This window comes from Tyto alba, unplaced genomic scaffold, assembly GCF_018691265.1.
Source record: "Tyto alba isolate M040663 unplaced genomic scaffold, T.alba_DEE_v4.0 Super-Scaffold_40, whole genome shotgun sequence".
NCBI classification, from domain to species: Eukaryota; Metazoa; Chordata; class Aves; order Strigiformes; family Tytonidae; genus Tyto; species Tyto alba.
This window is the reverse complement of record NW_024881316.1, coordinates 45,471,188-45,492,396: the sequence shown is the minus strand read 5'-3', so window position 1 is coordinate 45,492,396 and position 21,209 is coordinate 45,471,188. Positions and strand designations below refer to the sequence as shown.

The 21,209-nt window shown below is 37.1% G+C and overlaps 1 protein-coding gene across 2 annotated transcripts; it reads left to right on the top strand.

The window, feature by feature from the left end:
- The first annotated feature begins 3,350 nt into the window (after nucleotides 1-3,350).
- On the top strand, nucleotides 3,351-20,739 carry RHAG (Rh associated glycoprotein). Of its 2 annotated transcripts, none has more exons than XM_009966326.3 (10): nucleotides 3,351-3,543; nucleotides 9,134-9,317; nucleotides 10,528-10,678; nucleotides 10,878-11,025; nucleotides 11,778-11,944; nucleotides 12,861-12,998; nucleotides 13,816-13,937; nucleotides 14,582-14,667; nucleotides 15,300-15,373; nucleotides 17,106-20,739. In XM_009966326.3, exons 1-10 carry the CDS (start codon nucleotides 3,408-3,410, stop codon nucleotides 17,181-17,183), a joined length of 1,284 nt encoding a protein of 427 aa, XP_009964628.2. In that variant the 5' UTR covers nucleotides 3,351-3,407; the 3' UTR covers nucleotides 17,184-20,739. The 2 variants fall into 2 exon arrangements, with proteins under 2 accessions (XP_009964628.2, XP_042659520.1); XM_042803586.1 differs by lacking the exon at nucleotides 3,351-3,543 and adding an exon at nucleotides 5,480-5,497.
- The last annotated feature ends 470 nt before the right edge of the window (nucleotides 20,740-21,209 follow it).

Sequence of the window (21,209 nt, the reverse complement as noted above, 5' to 3'; positions counted from 1 at the left end):
CCTAAAAGAGTGGGAATAATCTCTTTTTGTCTAGAAAAATTAAACTGCTTCTGTTTTGAGCTCTGCATAAAGAGGACAGCATTTATGGATCATTGCCAGTGCCTAATGCTTCCTGTGATTTCATTTCACTCTTTTCTTTGAGAAACCCACCCAGTGCACAGCAGATCTGGCAAGTAGGGGAGTCTGCATGTTGTGAACATGCCTTTTCCCTGTCCTGTGAAATTCTCAGAAGGTTTGAATGAGCTACAAGGAGTTTAAAACTCATTTTTCTGTATTCAGGGTAGAGCAGCATCTTTTCACAGACGCAAAGAGCAATTCAAGCTTTTGTGGAGGAAAACTGAAACAGTTCACCTTGCCACCACTGCTTCAGACTCAGGGTATGGCTATTTACCCTTCTCCCCTTGGAAAGGCTTGAGGAGAATGTCTAAATGACCTGCTGTTTTCAGACTCAAACATGATGCAAGCCAAAGCCCATCTCAATGGGCAAAAAGTGAGGCAGTAAGACAGGCCAAAGCCGGTCTTCCCAAAAAGTCCAGCAAGCAGAGCAGCCTAACTCCACCCTCTGAATAAAGCACCTGCTACCTCCTGTCAGCTAGTGTTGTCAGTCCTTTTTGCCTAAAGTTGGTAACATCTGGAATTAAATGTTGACAGCAGTTTAAGTCTTGATAATGATGAGAGAGGAATGTTTCACTTATTTAGAAGAACAAATATTGGAGTACATAAATATTGGAATATAAGTCCCTATTTGCATGTATATCAGCTGTACATGTATAGGAATCATTTATCTGTGGGTGCTGGACATTAGTTCATCTCACCAGGAAAATATCTAAGTTGTTTTCTCTGGACAAAAAGAGAAAAGAAATAGTAGGTCTAGAAGGAGGGCAGTCGGCTAAGAAGGCAATGTGAGGTTTGCTAAATGTAATTCTTAAGGGCCATGCAATCCAATTGCAGTGATACAGCAGATTTCTGGTACATACGTGCTGGAACACAGCTTTTCTATGTGTTCTATGGTAACAGATCTCTGTCTCATGCGCTGCTCAGGCCACGTTAATTATGGCATAACAAAGCAAGTCCTTGAAAATCGTAGGTAGAAAGCCTGGTCCTGAGTCAAGTTTCTAGAGTTTGGATGCTTAAATCTGAACTACTTACCAAAGGCTTGCATTATAATCAATTAAGGGAAATTATAATCTCTAAAACATCATGCATCTTTTCCTAAGGAAACTGTTTAAGAGAATTAAGAATAATAATTTTCTTGAGATGCACATATTTTTGCATTAACTACAAAGGCAGTATAAATTGACCAACTAAGACATGCATGAATACTCTTTAATATAGATTATGTGCTTCTGTGTGTGTGTGTGCTTATGTACCTGTATGCAATTTAAGATATAAAGTAATAATCTCAGAGAAAGTCCTGATTAAATGAACTTGACTTGACTCATCTTAAAATTTAAAAAATTATAAAAAGGCACTTTCGCCAAAAAGATTTCAACAAGGATCTTTTTCTGCACCCCTTAACAGACTTCCTATAAGGATTGCACACATATCATGTGAGATATTCACTAGAGAAAACATTACATAATGAATAACATAAGATATTCATGGCTGAGCTATGGGTAAAAAACAATTAACTTTTCTTGTGATTTTGTTCTTTTTTGATCACTTCCTGTGTAAATGAAGGAGCTCACTGATCCTTACAATCAAACATTGCTGTCTGTCTTATCCTGTGGTACAGCAAGGATGAACAATAGTTTTTTAACAAAGTACTGTTTCCTCTCTTTGAGCTGTTCAAATGAAATACAGTTGCTACAAAATACAAAAAAAAATATGTATATGCTTAATTTAGCTTTTCCACTTTCAAGTTTGAATCTGTGATAGACTGGTATGTTCTTCTTGCTAAATAATTTGGTTCCCATTCCAAATCCACAGACGTGTTTTCAAGGAGAAAAAGATGAGATAATTTTCAAATTTTTTTGGACAATGGTCTAATCCTACCTTTACTCTAGAAAACTGAACAGTGCCAGGGCTTTCCTCCTCCCTAAGATTACAACAGCAGTGTCAAGCAGACTTAGTCCAGTAGTTACCATGAACAGGGTACCATTCCTAAAAGGTGCCTGGTGTCAGCCACACTGATTGGCAAGCTAAAGATTGACATATATGTAAATTGGCCTCAGGACCAGAGAAAAGGGCATGGTACTGTCTGGTTGACCAGTATAGATGGACCCTAAAAAAATCTGAGTTCTTTAAATCTCATACCATGTGAGCAGTTTTACAATAGTACCATCAAGACAGCAGCCCACTGTAACATCATCCCCCAGCATCTATAGATTATGTTTATTTTTTTACCCAAAGACTGACACGGCATTATATTGCTGTATCCTAGAACTAATATTTCATGACCAGTTAGTTTACTAATGCAATATCATCTCTTTTTTAACAGATACAAGTTTTCATTAAATGAAGTCTCCAATACAATTTGGGCCTATCTTCTGAATACTGGATTAACAGAGGTCAAGTTAATATCACATCAATAGAATATCTCATCTGTAAGAATTTTAAGAGTTAAGACAAATTCTGACAAGCAATGCAAATCTCAAGAACAAGTGATCATCCAACAATAATCTAACTGAAATTTAATTTTCTCATTCATTCATGAGAAAGTTCACAAACTGAGCTTTATAAAACCATTTAAGATATTTGGTTTCAGACCTATTTTCATTGCCTGAGTTATGGGAAATGCAAAATGCAGTAACTAAAATTGAAAAATTGAACTGTTTTTTCAAATTCCTCTTTTAATAATCTACAGCTTTATTTGTTAACAGCTAGGTATATCTTTTTTCCTTATGAAGAAGTATAATTATTTTCTTTTTAAATAAGAGTTCACAATGAGAACTTGTGCTCTGAGTACTTCATTCACTGTGAAATAAGAACAAGTACTTCAGTCTGCTGAAAGAGATTCTCTGCTTATTGTATCCTATATGAAGAGATAGAAGATTATCCATGTTTCATACAAGCTTAAAAATGAAAGCTACAACTTGAAGAAATTACTGACTACAGGAAATACAAATGACTGTTGCTTACTATGTGTTCCTTACTATGTGCAGTAAACCAGTCTCTGAGAGACTTTCTTTTAGGCTATTTCCTTTTAAAAATATGTATAAGAAAGTGAGAAGCACGTCTATGACTAAATGAGCTGGTTTGCATTACAAATTGAAAAAATATGTAGGCCAGCATTTCATGCACAGAAATAGCCTGGGAAATAGAAATCGCTATATTAACCCGTACTGTTTCCCTCCCATAGTGGGTGTGACGGTGTGTTCGCCTGTCACCCAGATCCACTGAGTTAGGCAGCTCTGCTGAAGGCAAACGTCCTTTATCAGGCTCTGGCAGCCTCCCGCTCTCCTGCGATGCCTTCAGCCCTTGACACCAACATGAGGCTCAAGTTCTCGATCACGGCTCTTCTTCTGGAAGTGATCATCATTGTTCTGTTTGGGATATTTGTGGAATATGAAAACAGTGATAATTCTCTACCATCATACCCATGTAAGTGTTGCTGTCTAAGATTTATAGAAGTCAGAATTTCTTTAAACGAATACTAATCAAGTTTTCTGAATAACTTAAAAAACCTGCAGATAGAGCTAGAAAAGAAAGGCACGCTTTGGGACAAACAAACTTTTTCTGAGATGACTTCAAAGACAAATTCAAGCTGAGCACATATGAAATACTGAAAGTGCCTAACTGCTGAGAAGTTAGCTGTTTTGAGAGAGAAGCATCCTGAAAATAGTTCTAGTGTTTGCATAGCAGATTAAAAAATGGAGAAATATGAATTGCTTTGAAAAATTCTAGCATTCTACAGAGATGGATTGTAGCGCTTCTTGCCGGACCTTTTATCCTATTGTATCAAATAATGAAAATTAACAGAACTTTTCATTATTATCACCCAGGTTTCAAAGGGCTGTCTTTCGCGAACATGGAAATTGGGCAGCATATTTGTTATCATTACAAAATATATTTGCAGAAACTGAACTCCATGAAGGGCAATAGTTTTTGTCACAAGGTGGATAAACCCCTCCTATCTTTCAGAGCAGTGGTTCAGCTGTTGACAGTAATGGTTCAGTCTGCAAATGTTTGTTGATTTGTTGTTCTGAAAATGCTTGATGAAGTTCAGGGAGAAAGCTTTCAGCCTGAGAAGTAGTTACTGACTTCTCCCACACTCCACGTCCTCATGCGAAGATCAGACTGTTGTAAATAATCAGTAAATTAAGTATGCAGAGGAGCAGCCTGTGTCTTACTGGAAGTACTGAAGTTTTGTTGTTCATTTTCTTGATTCTGATGTCTTAATGACTTGTAGTCCTGATAGCAACCCTCTCAATGATGATCTTAACAGTACAGAACTCCTTGCCTGTATGTAGTACCCATGTAATTTTGAACATATCCTTCTTTTTATGTCATTACAACTGGCCTTTCAGTGACTATTACAGGGGAATATGATTTTGGGGTCACTCCACTCCCTAGTAGTCTTTTGTTGTGTATCCTCAGACAGGTCATTGTCCAGTTGAGAGAAGAGTAAATATATGTCATTTTTCAGCTTCAGAACTGAGCCAGCGGCTGAACATTGGGGGCTAATTACTCACATTTGGGTTAACTCCACTAAGATGTAGCAGTATCCCCAAGAGATAGTAACTTAGGCTATGCCAGAGCCTGTTCTCTTTCTGAGACACAGCTTGGCCACATCCATGATGTTTAACTATCCCAGTTCCTAAATGAAGTGGCCTTATCTAAATGGTATATTGGGAATGACCCTTTGTCCACTGTCACCCGGGAAGTGATATCTGTCCTAGGCAAAAACTATTCCAGAGACCACACTAGTAATTTGACAGCACTGATAATTCTACTCTGGCAGTGTTATTTTATTAATGTAGGTGACCTTCTCATAACTCCTCCTCACAAGTCCCAACCTCTGCCTAGGTTCCTCTTCTTAAGTACAATCTTGCAGAGGAGCAGCCATCATTACTAATTGGCTCAGCCCTGGCCACACCTGGAGCCAAGGGAGATTTGAGAAGCTTCTTACAGGGGGGCACCTCTGTAGCCCCCTCCCCTGCTACCTAAAACCCCACCACAAAAACCCAGAACACACTTTCAGGCCCTCTTTCTCTCAAACTTCCCTGTCCGCAAAGTGCACACAAGAGCACAGTTTACCTGAGGATCTGACAGAAAACTAATACTATGGTTGGGTACATGTATTAGGACATATCCTGAGCCAGGGGAAGTCCTGGCAAACTGCTTCCCATGCTATCCCCAGAGAGTTTAACTCATCTGTACCTCATAGATTTAGTTGTTTCATCCAAGGGCTGACTTATATACTCAGAACTGCAGTGCAAGGCCTGATTTTGTATGCCTTAAATACCTCAGCACCATGAAACCAAGCTGTTTCAGTAGTTCTGGACTGAAGAAAGATGAAAATAATAATTGAGGATCACCATAGTTTAGCACTCAGGTAAGAAGGGAATGAGCTGAGATCAATCCCAAAGCATAGCTTTGCATTATATTTATTTCAGGTGGATGCAAGTGTAAGCATGGTGAATTGAATGGACAACTTCAGGTGTGCAGTGTCACTAGAATGGGAGGCCAAGGGTGTGTGATGGCTTTGCAAACACTCCTAGAGGATTTCTTTTGTACAGATATCCTGTATGTAATGTCATGCGATTGATCCATGATTCATGGCTTGGGAAAACTTATGCACCTCTCTTTTTCAGGCTTCTACAGCTTACTCCTTTATGCAGAGCAAAATCACAGTTTTTTAGTACAAACCTAGATGCCACAAGCATCTTTGTGTTGAGACTGACCACCATGCAGAGACCTTGCAGTGGAATTAATACATTGGTCTTGAGCAGCCTTGCAGAATCACGTGCAGTAGTTTTGCTCAGGATCTGCTGGAGCATTTTCCCCAGTCTTTATTTTCCTGTCTTACAGAATAGAAGTACTATGTTTTATTAAACACAGCTAGTTACTGAAACTGTTTATTTCAAATCATGCTGTTTTCTCCATCATTTTAAATCATTCCATATCTACTCTTCTTCAAAAGGATGCATAAGAGGTAGTTAAAGCACAAGGTATAGTCTAAACTAGTTGAAATTTGTCCTCAACATCCATGAATTAACCTAGATTTAACCAGGACTTTTAATCTTTTGTGTAAATAAGCCCAGATCATTTTAAAACATTTATATGAATCCTGGCTAGCCCTCAGGAGGACTCAGGATTATATGTCAAACAGCTGCTTGTTTCAAACAGAACTGTTTCTAATCTTCAGGGCTGGGGTGAGATTTCTAAAAGCACCTTTCGAAAGACAGTTGAGAATGCAGAAGCCCTGTTGGTGGGCATTCAGAAATAAACTCCTCAGTCATCAACACACTTTTGACACCTGTTTTTTTGCTCACATGTAGTCAGGTTACTTAAGCAGTAAAGCTTCTTTTACTAATCTAGGCATGATTTACTGAGACGTTGTATACATGAATGGGATTGTTTTGATGAGAAGAATTTACTTGCTTTGTCTGCAATGATTTAACCAGAAGATTGCAAACAAGAGAAAGCAATACACTGAATGCTAACAAACCATAATCTCCTCTGGGAGAAAATTTTTCTTACCTGGAGCTAACTACCCTGAATGGGCAAAACTAAAACTGTTGGAAAGTCCTATGACATAGGCTGATTAAATAATTAAAAGAGCAGAAGTAGGTAATTTTCAAACATACCCTTCATTTTGTGCATGAAACTCAGGTGAGATGAAAACTGAAAACTGTTGAAGTCATATATTACTTTGACTTGTCATGTTAAGTGTTTATTGAATACATTTGCGTTTCCTTTTCTAAGGTGAAACAAAAAGGCTACTTTTGTAAATGATATTGCTGTTCAACTTTTATGGATTTGCCCTCTAGTTCTGTATTTTTTTGGTAACATTAACAAGCTTTTAATAAAGTAGTTGTACAAGAGTCAGACAAATAACCTATGCCAATACTCAAATGTAAAGGTGCTGATCCCACAGGTTACTGGGTGAATGGTCACTCATAGAAAATTATTTTAAAAAGAGGAGAAAAAGGCTTTCTCAGCATACAATTTCCACTTATCTTCCAAAAAGAGGGAAAGATATCTTGGGTTACTCCTTCTCTTATTTGAAAAGAGCTTCTTCATGTGACCTGTCAACATATTTTTGTCCCACTCAAAAAAAAACCCTAGGTGGGTGATCACCTGTACCTGAGATCATCAGAGTGGTGTTAGAGGAATGCTGGAAAGGCTATCCAATCTCAGTCTTACCAGCACTAATGACTACTACATGTTTTCCAAGACATTTGAAGGAGAGTCGCTCTAGATGTGCTGTTCACCATCACAGAAAAAAGACATAGCTCTGTGTCCTTGTGGCACAGGCTGCTGCAAGCTGGGAGGGTACACAGGCAGTTGTACCCATCAAATTATCTTGTATTTTAATATCCTTTTCCTAAACACCCACTGCTGACTCCCTCTCACGTAGGAATATGGACAAATTAAGCTGTGGTTTGGGTTCTGCATCCACTAAGGCTCAGGAAGGTTGTATTAGCATGGTTTTCATGGGCCACAGCCATATCTTTTTCATCTCTTTTCAGGTCCCCCGAACCAAGGGAATATGTTGAGCTCTAAGCAAGGCTTATTTTCACACAGAATTGCAATACAAAATATGCAGGTATATTAAAAGCAGAAGTCCAGATGGGGAAGTTAAGTTGATTGTGTATGCTTTAAAGTAAGTAGTAAGCACAACACGAGAGTTTGTATAGTAGTTCTGGAAACTGAGTAGCACGTAGGAAAGTGGAAAGGTTCAAAGGACTTTGGTGGCTTCAAAAATCCCATCACTGGCTATTATTGAAGTCAGGAAATAAATGTGAAAATGCGCAGACTAAAGAGGAAGCAAAAGGGTTGGGGATGTCTGCAAACCACTTACATTTCTATGCTGTTTCTTAGATGTGTGTAGCCCAATGTAAAGGATCTTACTACATGCATGTATTTCAGTGCTAGGTCAGGGTTGGAATATGACAGTGCAAATATAATAGGGTTTATTAGGAATGCCCAGTAATTTATTGTACTTCTGGGCCCTCTTTTGGCTAAACATGGTAATGCAAAAGTGTAAGAATGCTGAAAGTACATAACTGGGAAATGTAACTTCAAGCCAAATTATTATATTAATCAGGTCAACATCTCACGTTATTCCCACATATTTGTATGTAGGAGACAATGAAATACAAATGAAAAGAAACAGTTTGTCTAGACTAGGATTCTTGCTAACAACAAAATTGGAGAAAAAGCTTTAATTACAGGACTCAAACCTGTTTGGTGTAGAGTCCATTAAATCACATAAATCACATCAGAGTAACAAAACATTTTAAAATATAAAATATCCATGTTGTGGTGATAAACTCAGTTTGTAGTAAAAAGCCTAAAATAGAAGAGGAAAAAAAAAAAAAAAAAAAAAAAAAAAAGAAAGACTTAAAAAAAGGTAGAAAAAGTACTAGCCATATTTTAACAAAGTTCATATTTGAAAAAAAAAAAAAAAAGCATATTTGAAGGAGGGCTAAGTACATGCTGATTATCAATATTAATTTCCTACTTTAGGCATTACCTTAAACATCTTTTTCTTTTACTCAGGTATATAAATCTATCTCTTTTTAAGGATAACAAACATACCTTTGGACTGGACCAACTATCACTCTACCAGAGAAATCCCATGTACAATTTTGGAGTTAGCCAGAACATGCTGGGTGTGACAACCTTTATTTGGGGGGAAAGAACTTTTCTGTAAGGACATGATACTCTGATGTTCCAGTTAGCTTCGCACATGGAGAACAGTTCTGGACAAGTTACATTTGTTAGTATAGAGATCTAGTGTTCTTTCCATACTGATACATAAATTAGTAAAATCAGTAATTGGGTATTGCATTTTCCAGATGCTTAATCTTCAACTAGTAGACTGGTCATGAAGTGGGGAAGGATGGGTCATGCTGATGACATAATTTTGGAATTCTTTTCCATTAAATCCTCATTTTTCCCTAGCTTTCCTCCCCTCATAGTCACTCTTCATAGTCACTACACAGACCTGTTTTCCCTTCAGATTTTCAGGATGTCCATGTGATGATATTTGTTGGATTTGGTTTCCTGATGACCTTTCTGAAGAAATATGGATTCAGCAGTGTTGGTATCAACATGCTTGTGGCTGCCTTCGGTCTCCAGTGGGGAACCCTGATGCAAGGATTTTGGCACATGGAAGGAGGGAAAATTCATGTTAATATCAAAAGGTACACGTGAATTTACCAAAACTGACATTTCTATCCCTTAAGATATCAGGAGAATCCATAAACTATAACAGCTGTGGGATTGTACTTCTAAATTCACTGAAATGTAATTGAACCTTATTGTCCACCTCTCAACATTTGTCTGTCTTCACCTCTAAAGGGACAAGAGCTGATGCACTGGGCCAAGGGAACCAAAGGTGGGATGAAATTTGAGGTGTTATGTTACATGTGGGCCATAGGTCATATAGAAAGACTGCTTTAAATCTCTGGAGCTGTGGAAGCTGGAAAATTTCCAGCAGTAGCACAAAACCTCCTGCATCTAGCAGGCATGAAAGGATCTCCCCTTCCATGACACATGGGGTCACAGAAGAAAGGCTAGAACAGTGTGTCTATCCATTTGTGAGGTTTTTTCCTACTTCTCAAGGAATGATTTGCATGAGCACCATACTGCAGTAGGTTTTGGACCCCATAGAATAAGACACCTTATGAACAATGTCACTAGATACTTTTAAACCCCCTTCCATTCATCTGTCCTGCTTTTACCAAGGTCTCAGAGTGTTTTTCACATCTGCAGGTCTGTTTAGTGAGACAACTTGTAGACAATTTTAAAAGGAACAGCATCTAAACATTATTGAGGGACAAGCAGAAATAATACTAGTAGCTCTTTAATGCTTAGAGGCAGGCATCTGTAGAGGCACCCATAAGTTAGTATCCCTCTGTGCTGCAAGTTTTTGACCAATTTGTGATTTTATTTATCCTTGCCATTGTCCATAACCTGTTAACACTAGCCCTTCCTAACAGCTAGTGCAAACCATCTGACCAAAGCTCAGAGCTCCCTGTCATCTTTGTAGTTCAAATGACAGTCAGAGCTGGAAATACCCCTGTACATCTGCAATACACATCTCATCTGACTTTTCACTATAATTTCAACCATCTAAACACATACATGGTATAAGCTGTAGGTAATCTTCCCATGCTTTTTCCTCAGTAGCTGGTAAGATCCCTAGAAAACCCATTTGGAAAGGTTTGATTTAATTTTCATCCACAGAGATAATCCTGATAATTTTATATCTAAAGAGCAAATGGTGTATCATTTTAATAGTATAACAGGTTTGATATTACAGCCGTATTTCAGGTCTCTTTAAACTAATTTTATTTTTTCCTGTGTTTTTGCTTTACTTTGTCTTGGTTCTACTCCTTTTCTTAATTTCAGTATGATAAATGCAGACTTTAGTACAGCAACTGCTTTGATTTCGTTTGGAGCAGTCCTGGGGAAAACCAGTCCTCTTCAGATGCTGATCATGACATTGCTGGAGATCACAATCTTTGCATGCAATGAACATCTAGTTACAAAAATACTTCAGGTACAACTACTTAGCAATAATTGTTTTCTGCTTATAACAAATACTTTCATTTTGTAATACTTCCTGTTTACATATTCTAGGTTCTAGTTTCTACCATAGAAAATAAACCATTAAAGTAATCCAGGCTTCTTCTTCTTCATTAAATTCTAATATTTATGCTGTATAAAATCTATGGCATTATTTTGGGTCCCTATTACAGGCCATGGATGTTGGAGCCTCAATGACTATCCATGCTTTTGGAGCTTACTTTGGATTGGCTGTAACCCTAATCTTGTATCGTCCTGGCTTGAAAAACAAACATGAAAATGAAGAATCTACCTATAATTCGGACATATTTGCTATGATTGGTAAGTGAAGTAATAACGAGTGTTGATTAGTTGTTCATTCCCCTTTCAGCCCTATGCTTTAATGGTTACCTATTATTACGTTGCATCCATTCTCTTAAAACCAATCATAGAAGCATTGTCTTTTTTGTCCGATGAATGCACAATCTTTTCAGTGACAGACAAACATCTTTTTACAGTTTTTCCTTGTTTAAAAAAAATGAAAGATCAAATTAAAGGTGCATTTTCACTGTGCATTAGTGGTGAATCCCTTTTTGTTAAATCTTCTGTTACAAACAGCATTTTTATAGAAATTAGTCATAATTAAAAGTACTGAGCTGTGTCTGTCCCACTAATGAATGTTAGAAATGATACATCTATCTGTCCATGAGTTCTACTCATATATCAATTTACCACCTAACACTAGCAGTTATATCAATATGTGATAAAGGATTTGCATGTGAACTGTCTTGCTATTCTAGTATGATTTTCACTGTGTTGGTGAGCTCTGGCAGGGACTGGGGCATGACAAGGGGTCACAGTGTGTTAAAGTCTTCCAGTAAGATTTGACAGAGACCAAGTGTCAAAATCCCAGGTGCTAGTGTCAAAAGCTTCTACATGATCTATTATTTTTTCCAGCATTTTGGCTATTTCATATTTCTTATTGATCATTTTTCTCATTTCTTGTAGCTAGTTCTGTTGTGTTGGACCTTTCACATTGAAATATCCCTTGTGACTGAACAGTCTTTGTTTTATTTTGATTTATATTCATCCAGGTACCTTGTTCCTTTGGCTTTTTTGGCCTAGTTTTAACTCTGCCATTGCATCTGATGAAACTTTCCAGGTTAAGGCAATTGTCAACACTTACTATTCCTTGGCTGCATGTACCATCATAACATTTGCCCTCTCCAGCCTCGTGGATCAAAGAGGCAAATTCAGTATGGTAAGCATCACTTCTCAACCTCTGTTAAATTGAATCATCCCTCTGTGATAAGGATGATTGAATAGATTTCCAATGTCCATGAGCTATCTAGAGCCTTTGCTCATAGTGTGGACAAACTTAGAGCTATTATGCTTTTAAAAGCTATAGTGTGAGGTTGGGCCCTGAGGCAACCCACCCTGCTTTAGGTATGTGATGATTCCTCAGTGGGATCACTGCATCTGGAGAGTGAAAAGCTCTTAGACATGATGGTGATGGTCCTGCTCCCTTGTTCTCTCTTGTCCACAGAACCTGATGGACCATAGAGACATTAGTCCAACGTTCAGGTAGACTTTTGGCTCTTATTCCAAAGAAAATCTTATTTGCGTTACCATATTGTAATAGGCAAAATAGTTCTCTCAAAGCAATGGCATCTTTCCTGGCAATCGCACAGTGAAGCTGCACAACAGGCAAAGCCAAACTAGGTTGGGGATGCCAGACTGTCAACCCTTCATCTCCTTGGCCTAAAATCCAGCCCTGTGTTTTCACGCATATTTTTTTCCAGCAGTCACAGTGTTTATCTAAGCCCAGCATGAGCAGGCACAGCTCAGTGAGCCTGCAGAATTTGCTGCTGTTGTAGGAGGCAGTCCTCATTGGCTCAGCCTGGCTTATCAAGGGGTCTAATGAATTGTAGTGACTTTGCAAAAGTTGCACTGCATTAAACTGGCCCCAGTTAAACTGGCTTAGAGCAGCTTTGAACCAACATTCTGAACTTGTAGCAGGGAACCAGATTTTAAGTTCCTGTTCATTCTTCATTGGAAAAATCCCACCTGAAGAAAAGGAAAACTTCTGTATGCAAAAAAAGTCTTCAAAATCACTCAGCCCTAAAACAAGCCTCTATTCCACGTATATCATCTCCACCTCTGTGTACTCTTTGCAGGTTCTCATTCAAAATGCCACCCTGGCAGGAGGAGTAGCAGTGGGTACTTGTGCTGACATGTCAATCCACCCTTTTGCTGCCATGTGCATTGGTGGCATTGCTGGAATCATCTCTGTCCTTGGGTTCCACTTCCTTACTGTAAGTGCTGAGGACCAGCCCCTGCTCTCATTTACTTATTGCTTCATTGATTTTACTAGAGCTCCCTTTGTTTGCTAGAAAGGCAATTTAGAAACTGGCTGATACACTATAGAGAGTAAGCTGTAGATAACAGTTATTTTTAAATCAGTGTGACTTAAATATATGATTATGTGCTAACTTGAGTCCATCACCTAGCTAAAACCAGAGAAGGAACACAAAGATATTACAGTTCATTAAAAATGGGGATTTCTGTTCAAGGAGCTGCCAGAATTTTGCTCCAAGCCCATGTTTCAGTGAAATAGGGCTAATTACATTTCAGTCTTTTAAAATTTCTAAGTAGATCTGTAATCAGAAAACCTTTTTGAAGTATAAAACGAAATTATTTCGTATGCAAAATGTAGAAACAAAATTTTCTGACTAAAACTGTTTAAACTGACATTTCCTGATGGAGAAACCTCTTGGAAGAAAATATTTGAATAGCAGACACAGAATAGATGTGTAGTGTTACTTATCCACCTCTTTCAACTTTTGCTGTAGTGCCTGAAGTGATTAAGAATACCAGTGGACTGCTTTGTACCATTATATGTATGATGGTAGATTGGACATTTGTACTATTATATGTATATACTTGGTTTTCTCTGCATAGAAACAACTTCACAGTGAAAGGAAAGAGAACCAGTTTTATAGCTAAATTTTGTATACATGAAATAAGTTAAACTATTTCTTGTACTTCTGCACTACTTTCTTTTGTATATCATTCTAGAGATGATGGAAGATTATAAAGTAACTATAAACTTCATATTTCTCCTCATTTCAGCCTTTGTTGTCATCCAAACTGAACATTCAAGACACTTGTGGAGTTCATAATTTACATGGTTTACCTGGAATACTTGGAGGTATTGCTGGCATTGTAGTAACTGCAATAAAAGAGGAAGCTAGGTGAGTTACAGAAATAAGAAAGGAGTTTATTGCTTTCTGAAGGTCTAGCTAATTTTACAGCTTCCTTTGATCTAATTATTATATTTTCTTCAGAAAATGCATCTTTGATTTGATGTCAAATATCGTGTTCTGTTTTAAATAGAACTCTTCTGGATATCCTTCCCTTAACACACTCTTTATATGCCAAGTGCATTCCAAACTAAAAGCTCAAATAAAAATAAATAAATTAAAAACATAATAAAAAACAACATACAGAACCATTCAAACATAAAAGATTCTTTATTATGATTCTACAATTACACTGCCGGTAACTGTAAGATTTCCAAGAAAATTGACAAAATAGGCTATTTCCATTATTTTAATTTTAGAGACTCCAAGAAGATGAAATGTTGGTCTTTTTGGCAAAGCAAAGCATTCTCTGCAGGTTTTCAAGATAATGATATCCTTTTCAAAGAACTTGTTTTCATCTATAGTCTAAAATAAAACCAAAATAAAATCATGATTTCTGTATTGTACACAGCAATGGCAGTATATTTTCCTATGTGCTATCTTGTCTAACAGACAGCAAGTACAATGTTGTAAGACCAATTATCATTCTCAAAGTGTGAGAACTTTTTGATTGTCAATGGTTTATTTTCTTTCAGGCAAGGTGTCATTTCTACTCCTGGAATGCAGGCTGCTGCCCTGGGCAGTACAATCGGAATTGCACTGGCAGGCGGAGCATTGACAGGTCAGTATGATGCATATAGCAACTGAAATATATGCGAATTTAGTGGTTTTCCCATGAAGAACATCAAAATATCAACGATTTAATGTGAATAATACAAAACAGAAAAATAGATACAACGAATGATGACACACTGGCAGAAACATATATATGGAAGTCTTCCAATAATTTTGTCTTCAAATGAAACCTAGATATCCTACTGCATACATGTTTCAAAGATACTAGGTTGTATATGTAGGAATAGTAAGATGTTTTTCTGGATGAAATTCTCTAGATTCAGACACTTAAAATTCTGAGCAGAAACTAGTTCGAGATTAAGACATATTCATTTAGGTGTCACATATTTATGTGTAATTGTGGATAGTTTCCAAACTAAAATTCAGGCTGAAATAGAAAATTCCAGTCTGAAATCTGGGAAATGTTTGAGCAATTAAAAACAAGCTCTTATTCACGTTGACATGAAGAAACCTGCATCACCTCTCATAATGAGTGATATGATGTCCCAAGATGGGTGGGCATTTATATATACTAGGAAACAAGTCAGAATAATTAGATGACTCCCCAGGAGAAATCTGAGAAACATTTATTTAGGCATTTTGTCCATTTTTTAACCTCTGATGATGTTTTTCCTGCAGGTGGTATTCTAAAGCTGCCCTTCTTGGGACAAGCATCTGACCAGAACTGCTTTGATGACTCTGTTTATTGGGAGGTAAGATACAACCTTCCATTATTTTCATTATTTTGGAAGATGTACAGCACACTACAGTCCTGCTCATCTGGGGTTTGTGGTTTGCACATAAGTCAGCTTTCAAAAATGCTCTGCCTCAGGCTGTGAATTTATCAAGGCCATCTTCAAGATCTTTTTTGGACTTGCTAGCTAGTCATGCTGTTTACATTGGACTAACCTTGAACAAAAAGCAGAAATAGAGCCAACAAATTGAGACATCAGTGGAGCTTTTTATCTCTCTTTTAAGTGTTTGCTGCACCAGGTATCCTCTTTCTTCTTGTAATTCAGTCACATAATATTAGCATTTTTGACCAAATGGTACTGTTTTTCTAATGTTATCTAGAATTTCATACTGAATGAAATTTAGAACACTTTGATGTTTGTAGGGTGAGTCTCCCTAGGCTAAGCAGAAGCTCTTCTGCTTCCTGGCTGAATGATCTGTTCACTGAGGTTATCAGAAGAAAATGAGCCTCCTGGAACTGTTGTTTTATGCATGAAGACACAAACAACAGGGCTGATAAACAAGTACATTTGAAGTATCCCTGCTAGGCTCCCTTTACACTCAATGAAGAGATGTCTCTAGACTGCAGTTCATTTGAATACTTCCAGATCAGCATTAGGTTACATGAATGAAAACCTTGAAAGTCTCTATATTCTCCACTGATAATGAAAGAGCTTTCATTGCCTACCTCAAATGTAGACCTCTACACCATAGAGACGTAGGTTTGATCAGCTGAGTCCCACATACATCTGAATGCCTATAAACAAGTGCAGAGCAGAAACTCAGACATACCCTCCCTCTTGGCTAACCTAAGAAGTTCCCTGTACTGTTTGTAGGCTTTCTGCATCCCCCTTAATTAGAGACTGATGACAGATTCTTAATTTAGGCATTCTGAATTTTATCCTTTATGCCAGGACAAACTCAAAAACGCAAGACAAGAAGAAATACAAGATACACATTCTTTCTAAACAAAATGTTGTGAACTCAAAAGTAGACTAAATTAGTTTTTTAATGAATTAAACTCCAGTATGAACAACAATATTTGGCTTTTGATGAAAGTTTTCAGTCTAAGGGGAAGTTTTGAGTCAAAAGATCAGCTGTAGCAAAGACAATCAGAAAAAACAACTTTTAATGACAGCTCTGTAAGTCATTCGCTGTTTGACCTCAGGAAAGTCAAAGCACTGGTTTTCAGCAAGACCTGAAAAAGGCTGTCAGGTGTAAAAGATAAAAATGTTAGGAAAAGGAAAGCTTTAAAATGTGGCTGAAGAATTCACAGTCTGTATTGACCAGTGATAATAATACAACCCTGTTTAACTGAAGGTACTGTAGGATCATTAGAACAGCTCAGAAATACTGTATGCTACATGAACTTTATCAAGTAGTGGAGAAGGACGTTGATATTTGGCATACAAGATCATTTACATTTCACTAGAGATGGTCACCTTGTTTCTTTAGAGCTCTTTGAAAATCTTAGATATTAATTTTGCACTCTCGTAGCTAACACCAGTGTTAAGGAATTCTTCTATTAAGAAAACCCTGAATTAATCCCTCAGAAATCAGAACTGGTGGTACATGTCGTGCTGGATCAATGTTAATGAATAGACACATAATTTATACAAACAAAATGACATTCTCAGTGTACTTTAGTCTCCTTTAATGGCAAAAGGAAGTCTACATCTCATCAACTGAACTCTTCTCTGATTTTCATGGCAGGTTCCAGAAGAGGAGAAACTACGTGAAATTCACTCCAACAACTATGATGAGCACAGCAGATTTGAAGCCAATATGTAGAAAAATAATTAATCTGTAATATTTTTCCTAATGATGCTCTTTTCAGTTTGAAATGCTAAAAACCAACATCCGAGTATTGTCCTAACCACACTATGTTTTCAACAAGGATCTATAAATAGCTATATTTTTGGACTATAATACAAGCTTGATTTTAGAATACATAGTCATAATGCCAAGCTCAGGTGAATTAATTAGATCCTTCCAATTTATTTGTTCATCAGAAAAACCCACCACAAACTGCTCTACAAATTTATCTATATTTTACCTTTTGTCATCACTGAGTCAATATAGTTATTGAAACAACCTTTGTGTTTCAAGCCTACTACAGGATACCATATTTAACTAAGATTTCTGAGTTACCATCACATCCTTCAACTGTGTAGAGGTAATCAAGAAGAAATGGATTGATATTGTTTATTTGGATTCCAACAAGCTTTTCATCAGAGCATCCCAGATTAACTTTTTAAGAAATCATGTTTTCATATTTTCAGATGGGGGAGAAAATGTGCTGCATTTTGAATATTGGTTATGACAGGCAACAAAATGTTGAAATAATTTCCAGGGTAAAGTACAGAATATAGTTATAGATAAGGTATATTAAGTGGCAATATGAGTATCAATATTCCTTGTTAATATGTTTATTGAAAGGGAGAAGAAAGTGAAGTGGTAAAAAATTTCTTTATTGTCATGGATTTATTTAGACTCTTTCAAGGACACAGTAAGGAAACTGAGTAGGAGACATGAAAAATGGGTATTTGCTTAATATGCCTTATTACATCCAACAGTAATAAGTGGTTAATAGCACTGTTAATGTCAATATATATAAACTGAACTCATTGCTAGCTCCAAGATAAAGAGTGAGTTGCTAGCAACTGATCAGAAAGCAAATATGTTCAACTCACTCAGTGGAGAACTGCCGTGTGGTTAGTCGCTACCTTTGAAGTCGCTGCCTCCTAAAACAAGACAAAACAGAAAGAAGAGAACTGAAGCTAAATTAAGGTAAATTAACTCCATCTGAGAAGTGATGATAATGTCAGCTCGATTAAGAGAGAAAAAAAGTTGAGATATCTGAAGAAACCCTGTGAGATGACAGTAGCCGGGAGCAGAGTCACACATCTGTGCCTACCTATGTGAGGTAATCCATTGAGAGGCAACGGATGGGAGATGAAAATCTAACAGAAGGATCACAGTGCCTCTAGGCATCATTCAGACACAGAAAGCTACCACTCATGTCTTAGAAGGACAATCTACAGTAGATGAACTTTCAAGACTTTTTTATATTAGCATCTTATTTCATGTCTTAATTATCAGATTTAAGGGAGAAACTCCTCTCATATAAATTAGCACAGATATTTTCAATTCTGCTGATGTATTTTTCCTTGAAACACTTTAGAAAGATACTGGGCAGGGCTGTCCCATGTGTTATATCAGTTGTATACTGACATATATGTCATATTTCTATCTATGAATGAAAATACATCTGTTATAACACACTTTAGTTCAGATATGTTCTTTTGCAGATGTGCAATGACTGACTCTTTTTTACCTTGTCGGCTAGAAGACATCTTTTATCCTTTCAAAGCTTTCACATAATAATTTTTGTAAAAACTGAGAAGGTATTTAACAATGTAAATATTGCAAATGTAAAGTTTTTAGAAGTATTTTGTGCATAATATATGAATTATTGAAGTACTTGAAAAAGACTCCATATGTAGACAGACTGTAAAAATGTCATCCTCAATACATGAAGCTCATCCTTCAAAATCCTACTTGGGGATTCAGAAGGTCTTTCATTCACCTATAGCTGTGAGATAGTCTCATTGATTGTGAGTGTTGACCACAAAGGAATACCTGAGCGAGAAAGTACCAGTCACTGTGAGTAAATCTTTCAGAATGATGCCTTCAATAGTTATCTTTAGTTCTATTTTTTTTTTTAAAAAAAAAAAAAAAAAAAAAAGAAAAAAGGAGGAAAAATAAACTATGCAGTTTTGTTCTCCAGTTCTCCTTATAATCTTTCCATAGCAATCTTTCCAGACCTTCATCCACTAAGTACTCATTCTTGTCCTCTGCCTTTTTTCAGAAGATTAATGCCCCAGGGAAATCAGTCCTTCAGGTTCTCTCAAAAACAGAATAGTGAAATGGATCCCTATGCATGGAGATGTATTCCACCTAACCTATCTATCATTTTCAGGAAATTATGTTTCCTTTTTGACAAGGAAGTACCTTAGAAGTAGGGCCTGTGGCAATAGGACAAGAAGTTATGATTTTGATCTAAAAGACGGTAGATCAGACTAGGTATCAGTAAGAAATTTTTTACAATGAGAGTGGTGAAACATTGGCAAAGGTTGCCCAGAGCGGTGTTACATGCCCCATCCCTGAAAACATTCAAGGCTAGGTTGGACCAGGCTCTGAGCAACCTATCTGGTGGAAGATATTCTTGTTCATTGTGAGGGGGTTGGACTAGACGACTTTTAAAGGTCTCTTCCAACCCAAACCATTCTATGATTCTATGAATCTAAGTCTAGCTTAGCCTGGGAAACTATATTTTAGATGGCTGAAATCATGTGAGGAATATATGACTTTAACAACTGGAAGAGGGCAGGATGTGATAAACTACAGACCATTATATGAGAAAATTGCTGGATGTGACAGGAAACAATATAACACTCTGACAAGAATTACAGATAACCCCGTGAAAAATTAAAAGTGAGATATATGAGAAATGGCCTAATAGCACACATAATTGTAGGGGAAAATTGAGGATTTTCTGGTGAGCATAACCTTTGAGATGCCAGATATTATCCTATAAGCATAGATGAAATACCACCCTCAGGTACAGATGTAGCAAATCTAAGACCAAACAAAATTTAATTAGTAGTAGCGAAAAATGGGGAAGGCAAAGAGATAAGAACAGGGACAATGAGGCATGCAAAAAAACCTGCAGTGAGATCTGTCTGGGATATCTTTCAGGCAGTCCTTGAGATAGATCAATGCAGCCCAGAGCAAGACAATAAATCAAATCTCTTGTTTTGATCATCCATGTGTGTTTGATTTCCTCCTGTGGTCTTCACCCTGCTATGGTAGAAAGATACCGTTGATGCACAACCCAAAATTCACTCATTCCCTATGGTCAGAAGACTTAGACAAGTGCCTCAGCTCAAGATAGGTGAATCAAGGCCTTACAACCTGACCACATTGTATGAAAAAACTGGACACAGAATTTTCCCAGCATGTTTCAGTCTTTTTCCAGCATGCTTCAGACTGCTCTTCACCCTGAATAGACTCTCTATGAAACAGATGTTGCACAATGATGTCTGTGATGGAGTCATCAGAAAATTAAATACAGCAGTTGTTGGATTTCTAAATAACCATTGTTTAATCAGAGCTTCAAACATTACTTTCTTTTCAATGTAACTGTGCCCTTGAAGTGTATGACTTGTTTCTGCTAAGGTTCTTTAACCTAATCACTCACGTCCATACTCAGATGTCAGGTTCTCTGCCTTGGGATATTTTCTTTGGTTGGTTATTTCTAAATTAAAGCTTTGAATACCCTGAATCAGTAGAGCTTCTTTTGTACACGTTTACAACTGCTGTGTAATATGTTACTGGACACTATGGAGAGGTGTCCAGCCTTACAGAAGCTTAAAATGTTTTGCTGATAACCTTTTTACTTGTCAATGAGGGAATCATACAATGGCAGGAAAGGAAAGCAAGGAGTTAAATGAGACACAACGTGGAGGATGAACTTTGAAGATGGAACTAAAAAGTAAACCAAAGTTAAAGTGCAACTATTCTAAATTTGAGGTTCATGATGACTAACATTTCTTTTCTTTCTCATAAAAGCCTGCCAATGTTTTATCCTCTCCAGTAACCACTGAATATTCTTTCTGTTTTACCTTTGTTCTCGTCTTGACTTGTCTTTACATAAAAAAGCTTAAAAAAGACTTATATTTTAAAAGTGAGTACAAACGCATTCAGTATCGACATTTATTAATCTGTGTATAAAAATATCTGAAAAATATGAGT

Coding starts and splice junctions, on each gene's coding strand:
- RHAG (XM_009966326.3), top strand. CDS start 3,408: ATGCCTTCAGCCCTTGACACCAACATGAGGCTCAAGTTCTCGATCACG. Junction 11,026..11,777: donor GGACATATTTGCTATGATTG/GTAAGTGAAGTA, acceptor ATATTCATCCAG/GTACCTTGTTCCTTTGGCTT. Junction 15,374..17,105: donor ATGACTCTGTTTATTGGGAG/GTAAGATACAAC, acceptor TTTTCATGGCAG/GTTCCAGAAGAGGAGAAACT.